This window comes from Cystoisospora suis, assembly GCF_002600585.1.
Source record: "Cystoisospora suis strain Wien I chromosome Unknown contig_2765, whole genome shotgun sequence".
NCBI classification, from domain to species: domain Eukaryota; phylum Apicomplexa; class Conoidasida; order Eucoccidiorida; family Sarcocystidae; genus Cystoisospora; species Cystoisospora suis.
The window spans coordinates 37-11,720 of NW_027155561.1; the positions used below are offsets into that span (position 1 = coordinate 37).

At 49.0% G+C, this 11,684-nt stretch overlaps 1 protein-coding gene across 1 annotated transcript; it reads left to right on the forward strand.

The window, feature by feature from the left end:
* The first annotated feature begins 1,211 nt into the window (after positions 1–1,211).
* CSUI_005736 (rna recognition motif-containing protein) lies at positions 1,212–11,270 on the forward strand. The gene is made up of 6 exons (XM_068065906.1): positions 1,212–1,679; positions 2,397–3,414; positions 3,898–4,036; positions 4,956–5,020; positions 5,792–5,901; positions 8,753–11,270. The coding sequence occupies exons 2-6, from the start codon at positions 2,576–2,578 to the stop codon at positions 8,755–8,757; spliced, it is 1,158 nt and encodes a 385-aa protein (XP_067922115.1). The 5' UTR covers positions 1,212–1,679; positions 2,397–2,575; the 3' UTR covers positions 8,758–11,270.
* The last annotated feature ends 414 nt before the right edge of the window (positions 11,271–11,684 follow it).

The following is an 11,684-nucleotide window of genomic DNA, read 5'->3' on the forward strand; positions in this document are numbered from 1 at the left end:
TATCTAGTGGCGCCCGTTGCTGTGCGGCGGGCACTACAGTAACCTGTTACACAGAACACGCCCATTCAAAAAAGTGGCACGAAGTTAGAAATGTACAGATAGGGTCACTGCGGGAGCACACTTTGTACGACTAAGACAAGCTGGCCTTCCCCAAAACGCAACAAGACTTCGTATAGACCGGCCACATCGGGTGCCCGTCAAAGAGGAACCGTCGGGGGTGTTGTGCCGGTGCTAGGCACGAGGGGCTGAACGAGGAACGGGGTAGCCCGGCGGTGCGGACTGCGGAGAGCTTAGCGGTAGCGGAGGGATTGCTGCGGTGTTGTGCGGCCGCACCGCTGGGGAGGCGGCAAAGAGGAGGAAGGCGTCTCGTCCCGTGTGGAGGGCTGATGCTGCTGTGCTGGCGAGAAGGAAGAAAAAAAGAAAAAAACGGTTTTTGTTTTTTCCCTCGTACGGTGGAAAGACGAGAATAATCATCCTGTGTGATCCCTGCCACTCCCAGCACTTGTGATTAGTTTTACCGTCGAGCATCAACTGCTCTCTTAGCCGCAGTTCCGGGTCAAGAGCGGATCGCGGTTGTTGCCGATCGTGTTGGGCGTGGCGGAGCCCACGCCTACCCCATTACTCTATGGATGAGCGGTGCACCGGGACAGACGGAGAACGCTTCACGTGGAACAGCCGTGGGTTGCTGGCAATAAGAGTCTGTGCTGTGAACTTGGTACGGGTTCCCAACGCCAGCGAGTGGTAACCTGATCTTTGCAGGCACTACAGGGGGGACGTAAAATGGATTAGCGCCCTGTTATCCTGCTGCTTGCTAGGATCTGTGACACAACAGTTCTTGCTCGTAGATGATATCGCAAAACTCCACGAGGTCTACTGCCCTGGGATCGCTGCGCAGTAGTGTCCTTTTGTAGTGTGCGCTTGCTGTTGCCGGATGGCAGTCCAGTTTGCCAGCTGCCCCCCGTGAGCGCACCGAATGCTCGGACTCTCTGTCTCACATGCAAATCAGGAAATGATCGATTAATACCTTTGCTAATAGAGTGACTCGGGGCGTTCATCTTCAGCTGCCAGTATTTGGTGGATCCTGCGCGACGTCTGCATGCGTAGTCCCCCGGCTCGTGTACACGGAAAAACAGCCTCTCCGTGTAGCGGGTGCACTTCGTGAAGACGATGGTTGGGTAGCCTTTAGCACCGAGTAGATGAATCCTCGGTCTCGACAATCATATGGCGTGCTACTCCCAGTACTGCTCTCCTCCTGACAAGACAGAGGATCAGCATGCGGGTCTCTGCCCTCATCCCTGCTGCTGATGAGGGTCTTCTTCGCTCCTGTGTGCACCTCCTTCATCGATACGCTGCACCAAAAGATGGCTATCGAGGAAGAATAACAAATTAAAGAATTATGCTTTTCTCTGACCACACTGAGTCACCCCGACCAGGCCGGCCAGTCTTATTGAATTGCATCTATTTTTTTTTATATCTGTTTCTAGAAGCCTTCCACGGTCCCGCGCCTCCCGCCGCTCAATAAGAAGCGAGGGCGAGCAGGGAGAATCCCCTCCGCTGCTGCTTCTCGTGCTCACCACCATTACCCAGCCGGCAAGGAGTAAAGGCCTCGTGTGACCCGGCGGACCTCTTCTTCTGTCTTTCCTTCACGATTAGGCGTTTTCCCTCCACATTTTCTACATGTAAGCTGCAGAGAAAGAGACTTTCAGGACGGAACGTCACAGAGAAGAGGGCTCTCAGACTTTCCCGTGTGTTTTCTTTCAGTAGACCCGTGCCAGTTTCCTTAGCGTGCATCTTAAACCATATTTTACAACACAAAGGAAAGATCGAGATTTTCTTTCGGCTTTTGCCAACTCCTTCGCCTGACAATCGCAACACCTGTCATAGGCCACGGACTCTTTCGGAGATGGTGTGAGTCCCACTTCGATTAACATTGCCTGATGGGCCGGACCCTCTGTAAGAGTCCATCCGTGGCGCGTGCAAGGAAATTTTTTTCCGTTGTGCTAGAGGGGAAATCAGTTGTGGAAAACATCTTAGGAATCTCGGCGGAAAAAGGACAAGTTCTTCTCGTAGCACGCTCAGAATCTTTTTCTCTACATCTCATCTGGATACGTCTTTCAAGCTCCATTGCTAAGTTTTGCTAGGAAACACTTTCTATTGTTCGCCATTTGCTTAGTCCGGCTCTCGTCGTGTCTTCTTCCCATTTGCGTCGTTGCCCGTTTGCTTGCTCTTTCTGCCTTCATTTGCGACTTGTGGTACATCGTCTCCTCACCACCGTTGGAGAGGACGCCCACGCATCGTAAGCTGCCACACAACGCCACTGAGGATTTGCTGTCTTCGGACAAGATTTAGTTCGCGGTGCAGACGCGTCCTTGGGTCTTCTGTTCGTTGGCATGCAGGATCGACAGAAAGGAGTACGTGTCCTGAGTATGCTCCTCGCTTGACGGGGGCTTCCATGTGTTGATGAAAGCAGAGGCTCTTTATTCTGTGCTCTATCTCTCTGTTGCTTTGCTTCGTTTATTCCTGTTACGTCCCTACACGCGTACACTCCCCTCTTCTGCTATCCACCAAAGTCTCGATGACGTCGTACGATTCACCACCTCGGTATCTCTCCTTTGGGCGAGGAGGAGGAGGCGCTGGCTCACACCATGCGCGACATGCGTCTACTTCTCCTTCGCCAGCTGAGGGTGATTCCCACAGAAAAATGTCAAGGAGGTCTCCCCGTGAAGGTTCATACAGTCCTCCGTCTCCTAACCGTCAAGGCAGAGGAAGTTCACGGGGGGAGAGAGAGGGCGGAGGGGCCCGAGATCGAGACCACTTTAAGAGAGGGGGGGGGGAAGATAGAGGATATTCGTCTGATGATGAAAGAGACGGTGGGGGGTCCTATCGAGACGGAGGGGGAGACAGATCTTCACGGAATCCCGCGAGGAGAGAAGACAGCACTGCCATGGTCTCTTCTTCCTCTTCGCGTCACTATTATTATGACAGAAGGTATGAAAATGGTTCATCTAGTAGTAGTAGTAACAATAAGTATGCTACCTCTCATCGCTACTCATCTGATAACTCTTTATCTCCACCTCCTAGGAGAGCGGGGGGTGGCGGGGCCGATGACAATACTCATAGAGGCCGAGAAAGAGGTAGTCGTCGTTCTCCTGCATATGAGCCATACGGAGAAGGGGAAGAGAGAAGAAGAAGGAGAGATTCATCGGGCTCTTATCAAGGTGGCGGGGGAGGGAAGGACAACTATCGCTCTAAAGGTGGGAACAGTGGAGAGACGGAGAAAAAGCGAAGGTATTCTATTGTGGCCCGCGGTGTAGACCCGATCGCGACTCAGGGTGACTTGATCAAATTCTTCGGACGATGCGGAGACGTTAAGGATGTTTACATTCCTCTTCATTTCAGGACAAAACAACCTCGGTAAGATAAGCTCAGGCGTCACGCAGATGCCGGTCAGATATCTGAACGATGTTGTCACATACACGCTTTTCTTTTCTGTACCTATCTCTCTGATGCTGTTTCTTCCACTGGGTAGAAACCTGTCAGGACTTACACATACGTGTGTCTGTGAGTGTATGGACAACTTCGTCGTAGGTGTCGTCTAAATGTTAGGCGATTTGCTTTATCTGTACATGCACTTGTATATACATATATACACATCCATGTGCAATTTGTTGCTGTCTGCTTTTGTACGTATCATTCCTGAGCAACATGGCCGTCCGTCCACCTGCGCAGGTTCGTATGTATGCTGGTGTCTGCGGCCATCTTTTCTTGCAGTGTACATCAGCGAGCGCTCGTTTGCATCTCTGCACTCCAGTGGTGTCTTCGTTGTTTTACTACATGCCTCTCTGCCTGCTTAGTAGAAGAACTTTCGCTACCGTGACGACCTTTTCTTTCTTTCAGGGGTTTCGCGTTTGTGGAGTTTTTCGATGAAGAGAGCATGCGTAGAGCTCTGAAGGAGTGCAACAATCTCATCTTCCTGAATAATAGGCGGCTAAGACTTGAGGAGGCTGCTGGAGAGCCATGCTCCGCCGAAGAGATGGTAGGTATCTTGCACCATCGCGATTGCCAGGCGGAGCACATACATATCCACATCCTACTGTTTCGCAGTTCACCTTCTCATGCTGTCATCGACTCTTTAGTCTCCTCTCCTGCGCATATATACGCACAAATGAGTGTAGCGTAAGTGTATACAGCTGTATATACAAATGTGGGTGCCTACATGTTTGTACGTATATGTTGTTAGTAACCCACCTTGGGGACGTTGAGTCGGAGCTTAATCAGCAACACATTCATACATATAACATCCACATACATATGTATATATATGTAAAGATACGGAATACATGAGATCGATAGAAGCCGGGGATGTCTGGGCAAGTATTTGAGATGACGCGCAGTTGAATGAACCTTTGACCTAGCGCCCTACAAGGCTCACAAGTCCCGTTACTGTTACGTATGTCGCTGAGGGGCGCGTGGATATGCAAGCCACCTAGCTACTGCTGTCGTCTGTATGTTCATAAATTCTTTCCCTCTTCCTACCGTTACACACTCGAGTTTTCCGCGTTGATATTTGCTGATGACTGGACCACAGTCTTCCTAAAAGGCGGGTTGAATTCGTACGCGTCCAACCAACAAGTCGGCCATACGCCCAGAGAATTGACTGGCTGATCCGCTCGCTCTTCTCGCACACATCAGGCGACTGTGGAAACATTCTCGTGCGCTGTAGATCATCCGCTCGTCGTCTCCGACTTGCTTCTCGAACCCGTTTTGCCAGCTTCCTCGCAAAGTTGCCTGCAGGTGTAGATGTGATATGACTTGCCTTTCGTGTTGGGATCTTCACGTGTGACTCATCATCCGCGTGTTTCGCATTCAGTAATTTGCTCAGCATGAACAACTTTTTCCTGTCTCATTTAAGAGAAAGAAAATCTGAGACGTGTGCTTTTTTTCTGTGTGTACAGCGTAGGCGTTTTGCTATGAGACGTCAGCAGATGTCCTATGAAATGAGGAATGGGATGCATAGAAGGTATGTCGCGCAGCCGGTAGAGAGATCGATTCTTCGCAGCGTCTACAGGCATATATTTATATATATAATATGGTATAAAACTCGTACCTGTGTATCTCTGTTGTGTATATTTTCCATTTGTTGGTGAAAGATATTGGCTTTTGAATTAGAGCTTTTTGTCGGTTGTACCTGCCGTAGCATTGACTACAATCGAAGGTCACCTTTCCGCAGATCACCTCTTAGGCATCTAGAAGGTGCGCTGTGCAGGCATTCGAGAGGTATGAAGTGAGAAGGATACCTCCTGACTCCGGGGAACGTCGGTTTCTCACATCTGAGTTTCCTCTTTTCCTTTGCGGAGTTTAATACTGCCGTGCTACGATGACGCGTCATCCAGACTACAGAATGGCCGTGAATATAGCTAACCATCGAGCTGGCTGGTTGTGTGTGTGCATGCCATCACAAGATAATCGCTTTTTGTCTGCTCAAGCTTCTTGCCAAGTGAGCTAGTGAACAGCTTAGCTGTTGATGTAACCGAGCAGGCACATTAGTGTTCCGTGGCTCTTTTTGTATCGTTTGTCCGACAGTTTGGCTTCACAGTTGAGTTTGTATCTCATGTTTTCCCTTGGAGGGATAGTCTTACAATCTGTCTTCGTCCTGATCCCTTTGCCTTCATGGGTAACTTCTTTCCCGTCCCTCCTGTCTGAAGACTAGGCCAGCCTCTCTTCCTTCAGGAGAGATAAGCAGGCTGTTTCAGAGTGAAGCTTGATTGAGTTGTTTTTCCTTCACATACAGAGGAAACTACGGCGGAGGAGGCCGTGATGAGAGATACGATAATGATGGATACTACTCCAGGAGAGACAGAGGAGGCGGAGGAAGATCTCGATCGCCTGATAGAAGAAGAGGTAAGAATTTTCCGTACGGTCTTAATAGTGTATATAGACGCTTTTTTCTTGCGATTGGAAACCGCTGTATCACGACAACTCCCTCGGCATACGTCTCGCAGCTTCTAGCCTCGTGAGCCCCCCGTCCTTGTAGTCTAAGTGTCTTGTCTCCAACTGTCGTCTTGGTATGGATGGGTCCCGGACAAGACGTCTCTGCTGCATGCACACCGGGTACTCTGAGGGGAGAGGGTGAAAGTCTACGCAGGGAGGGTCACGAATGTGAATGCACGTATGTGTCGCGGATGGGTTTGGCGATCCGTCTTCTCAAGACGTTGAGTGTCCATGAGCTGAGGTGCACCTAATTTTGTCTCTGTTCGTAAGAAAGTCGACACAAGTCGTATAAATGAGAGTGTGTATGTTTCCTTAGTAGGGTTTGTGTGTGAGGTTCTTTTCGTTCGTTCAACAGAGGAGAGGGAGAGAGAGAGAGAAAGAGGGAGAGATTGAGAGACAAGTTCTGAGTAGGATGGGTCGCTGTACAAAGACTTACTTATTCTGTCGAGCCCAGTGATGAATGGTGAGAGACCGTGAGGAGGAGAGAGAGGCTCGTTTTTCGAGATTGTCAGCTCAGACCAGAGTATTCTTGTCGCGGACAAGTTTTCTTCCAGTCTTGTTTTTTCGATGTATTCTCTCGCCCCCGAAACTCACCAAATCAGCCAGCGACATGGATGACAGATAATATCATTACAAGTCTTCGTCTACATACAAGAGGTACAACGTGTTGACACAGAGGCAGACAGATCTTGGAGTTGTACGTGATGCAAGCATGCTTCAACCTACTCCTATAAGGAGAACAATCTATGATAGAAGAGAGATCATCACATTATCGTGGTTTATTATTTATACCCGGAGATCATCCCTCCACAGAGACCAAGGGAGCGCGCCAAAAAGAAGCAAAGAACCAAGTCTTTGTTCAAGCGAAACCTCGCCAGAGTCCATTCAAGCAATCATCTCCCTTACGCGCATCGATCTCCATACAAACCCTTTACAAGAGATCAGCCAACACTACAAGGCAAATCTGCGGTGTCTAGAGCATATGCAAACTGCTTCAATCATCGCTATCCTTCTTAGTCAACGTAATGGCGATCGCCCGCCTCCGTCGTCCTCTCCCTCACAGACATCCATTCAACAAGTCACTTGGCAGGTATAGACTGATTGGTTCGCATACGTATGTACATACATGCAAAACCGCGCGAAAACTTCATGTACAACGTGGCTGGACAGAGATGCGTAGTTGGAGAAGACGATGTGTATATGTGGGCAATAAGGCAGGCAGCGGGGGAGAGGGGGGAGAGGGAAAGTTCTTTGGAAGAAGTTGCATGTCACTCTGTGTATGTAGCGAGACAAGGGAGGAGAAGGAGCATGGGATAGAAGTTCTCTCACATTGCCGTCTCTGGCGGGAAGAGAAATAGTGTCTCAGACAGAAAGGGGGACGGGAAGGAGGCTTGAGAGAGTGAGCCCCTTCTCACCTACACTACGGAGAATGGACTTCTTCTTCGTTCTGGGGCAATGAAAGAAAATGAGAGTACTGGAGACGACAATTCTTTTGAACATGTCTGCGGCGTATTCACTAGATTGGAGGAGACAATCGAGCGAAGTAAACTGTGTCTTAATGGAAAGGCACTGCTTGTAAACAAGAGTGATTTTCTATCATCGATCTTCTGTACCAGGGCTTGTCCATGGCTCCAGTGGTGATAGTTTTCTGCTAGGCTGACGGAGATATGCATCTAGGTGGACCGGATTCCAACTTCTTGGTTGTAGGCGAGGGGCCGTTCTTGTATGGCAACGTAGGGAGGAACGGGAGACTGTCTGTCTGTCTTTCATTCGAGTCTCTGTCTTGTGACTGATCGCGGAGTAGTTCAATCTTCCCTGTTCCCTCTCCGTTGCTTTGATCTACCATGACGTAGAGAGATTCTTCACCAGTTTGGGGCGTACTACCCTCGTATATGACGTGTATTCTCCACTTTCTCTCTATATCAACGGTTCTCCGAAGCTACGGTGTGTCTGCGCTACGAGCGGTTGTTCGGATAACTGCTGAGGTTTCCTCTACAGCTTTAAGCAGGAACCCTGGGAGAAATAAGGCCTCCACTACACGTCCGTGGAGACCGTACACAGATGATTGTCTTCGAATGTGAATACACCTGCCTACTTGCAGTACAGCCTGGTTCCTCCTTGTTGGAATCATCATTTTGTGTCAACTTCTGTCTAAAAATTCATCTGTATACATGTATTTATTTATATACATATACGCGTCAAAGGAGGCGGAGAATAATGCCAGCTTGGTAGGGGACTTCACCCGTCTGTCGAATGAGGGAATAGAACGGTTGTCGGTGTGACAAATAACAGTCTGATCTTCAGTTCCCTGTTCATTTCTACGTGCATGCATTGAGATGACATGTACGCTGGGGAAACAGCAAAAGAAAGCTCAGGGCTTTGAAGGATCTTCTCAAGACAGCCCTCTTTGTCAGAAAAGCCTTTATAGGTAACTTGTCTTTGGATGAAAGTTATGAAACCCGCATCGCAGAAGGCCTCTTTGGAGCATGTCTCGTCCGCTTGCTACGCCTTCAAGTCTTATCTCGTCGTCTCGATTTGTTACATAGACAACTATGCATTAAAAGAGATTAAAGAGTGGAAGGAACATGGCAAGTAGTCTCGTGCGATGCTATTCCCATCCTTTATTCCGTAAGCTTCCAATCTATTGCGCACTAGGGGTGGAAGGTCAGGCAATCTGACAAGCAACGTTCTTTCTCTTATCCTGATAGTATCAGTGTTGTATCTGTCGTTGATGATGTCATTCTGCTGCGAACTTTCTCAGACTAGAATCAGGAAGCGAAGAAAATTCTACCGAAGAACTCGCTTCACCTTCTCCATCGCACCTTGAACACCTTTCCCTGTCTTAAATTAGGACGCCGCTCTGGAAGGAGTCAGTCGAGGAGAACGCGCAAGCGGACTGCGTAACCGATGATGTCTTTTTCTTTGCATAGAAGGAAAGGGCAAAATTTTCAGCTTGCACGCGTCGTCTTCGAAACAAAAGAAAAGCAAAAAGAGACGTTCTTTCTCTTCAGAGATCTCATCCCAGCTTAGGTGACCGGTGTTTGACTGCTGATCTGAAGGGACAGACACGGTTTGTTCGTTTGTGGCCTTCTTACGCGGGGTGTGCTCATCGAGTCTCATGATCTTCCCGGGCACTAGTTAGGATTTCCAGACTTCTTGAAAACCTCAAGAAGAAATCCAGGTGGATTGTGTGCTGACTGACGGAGACACCTTGTGTTGCTTCTTGGTCTGCATCGCGCGTGTCGTGATTCATCTTGGAAAGCTCCTGTCGCACGTTAAGCAGCTTCTCGTGAGAAGAGAAAGGATGGGAGGTTCTGCTATAAGGGAAGGCCGAGGATTATCTGGTTGGTACTCTTATGCAGTGTTCCCCCCACCTACTACCCCTCAAGCTTCCAGAGATGTCTTTGTGTTATCTTTGCGATGAGAAGTTTCTTTCTTTGTTGTGGAGAAAGAAATGCAGTTAGTGAGCTTTTTCTCGAAGTGTTTCTTTTCGTCTCGGCATTGTTAGGGGGAGAGATGTTGTGTCTAGATAGTCCGTGGCCTCTGTTGTTTTTCTTCTTTTCTTCCATACAATATCTCAAGTTGCGCGGATGACCTAGTTCGTCTTTCCTTTTGTTTTCTTCTGTGAAGGGCTGAAATCGATTGAGGCTGCTTGCTTCCTCCCAGTGCAGCGGTCTTCCTTCTGTCGTAGTGGACACCCGATGTGCATATCCGTAGGATATATTCACATACATCACACTGCATGCTTCTGCACTGCAACCAGGCGATGTGGAAGGCACTCTTGAGACCGGTACGCGTTTGACTTTGTGTACACCAATAGATTCGGGTGTCATGATCCGACATCTTCAGCTGGAATACGTTGCAGCCGTTGCAGAGTCGGTCGGAGTTTGCCTGCGGTTGTGTGCCGTGGTTGCAAGAAAACATATCATTCTGGCCAAGCTCCAGAAGTGTCAGAATTTGGTTTTGCTGTGTTTTCACTCACGAAGTGTCCTTTGTCGTGGAAGGATGTTGCCCCTGACGTACGCAAAGAATGAGGTCACGTGAGAAGCGACCGTAGCGTTGGATGGAATCTTGAACAGCCGCCTGTCCCTCCGTGAGGTGTTTTCCGAAGATATGTTTCTGTCCCTTGTATCTGACCACCCCTCCCCGCTTCATGATATTAGGGCATACTTGATCTGCTTTTTCTGGTATAGTCACACTCTCAGAACTGTGACATTTCTTCCGTAGCACGTGCCTCTTCTTTTCTTCAGACACATTCGAGCAATCCTTAACAAAAAGAATCTCAAGGGATGAATATCGAGGGCGGAATTTACATCCACATGAGGGAGGAGCAGTGACACCACAGTCATAGAATCTTTCACATCGTACTCGCTTGGTCTTCATTGACCGGTGGCGCTCGGTTTTGTTTATTCTGTTGTGATCGTTTTCGAGTGGAAGACATGCAACCTGTGCGAGTTGTATCTCCTGAGAAGAAGACGCCTTTCTCTTGACTCATTGGACGTCATTTTCTCGTCGGGTATCTGCAGTGAAGTTCTCGGACCGAGGAGGGGGCGTGTCCGCAAGATACTCAGCAGCTGTCAGGGAAACGATCTACCCCTCAATCTCTCAGTCTGTCTCGATCATGTCATTTCTCCTAGCGCTTGACTGGGCGAAAGAGAGATCTGCAGACGAAGAGCGGTCGATGAGCGGTGACTTTCTTACATGCCCTTGTTTCCTAGATCTATAGTGTTCCGTGGTAAAGAGGTGCTTCTGAGTGTGTGATTCCTGCGTAGTATGCGTGAGACCAGAGGGAGAGGACACAGGTCTCCCCCCCACGAGCACGGGGTTTAACAAGAGCGTTGCGAGACCCCCGTTGTCCCCCCTTCCCTCTTTCGCACTTTCTGGCTAGCTGGTCAAGCTGCAATTCCACGGAGCATAAGATACATCAATTCTTGGTTCTTATTGCTTACTGGAGCGTCCGGATGCAGGACTGGTTCGAGAAAAGGGAGGCATTAGGCATTTTTCCGCTTAGGATTTCCAACAACTTGGGTGCTCTCTGCCGGTAGTACATGTCAGGGGATTACGAGACGCTCTCGAGGCTGAGAATAGACTGGTTCGTTGTATTTTTCTTCAGTGTGGTCTTCGGTGCCATCAATCGCCTTATTGTTAGGGCTTCCCGGTTATTCTGTTGCTGATTTCTTGGCGTGGCCTTCGAGACATGCACGTGCTTTGCGGCGGGAGATGCCCAGAACTCTCCGATGCATGGATATACCCCACATAATAATGGTACACAATACCTGTAAATGAGTCTTGCCTATGCAGGCAACAGTGCCTTGCGACTTCTGAAGATATACTCACCTCTTCAACCAGTCGCCCTTGTTAGTGTCTTCAAACACTAACAAGGGCGACTGCCTAGTTTGAAGCTAGTTGCAAAAGGAGACCAGCGACGACAGTAGTCATTCTTAACGTTCACTCGTAGAAGTTTGGCCCTGAAATTACATATTGATACACTCCTAAATTCTTGACAGCGAGCGTGGAATGCCTCAAAGGCGCAGCCTGTATCTCTACCTTATTACAACAGTCGTAATGTTTTAGGTGTAAGGTACTGCAGACTAGCCACTGAGTGACTGTATATTACTGCCATGTTGCAGGACGGCGTGCTGTTGCTGTCTGGTCCCACTCATGAGCTGCTCGAGGCTTGTCTGGAAGGATCT

What these genes read in the sequence shown, in the direction of transcription:
- CSUI_005736 (XM_068065906.1), top strand. Translation starts at nt 2,576, where the DNA reads ATGACGTCGTACGATTCACCACCTCGGTATCTCTCCTTTGGGCGAGGA. An exon ending in CATGCTCCGCCGAAGAGATG is followed by an intron (nt 4,037 to 4,955) that starts GTAGGTATCTTG and finishes CTGTGTGTACAG; the next exon opens with CGTAGGCGTTTTGCTATGAG. An exon ending in AGGAATGGGATGCATAGAAG is followed by an intron (nt 5,021 to 5,791) that starts GTATGTCGCGCA and finishes CTTCACATACAG; the next exon opens with AGGAAACTACGGCGGAGGAG.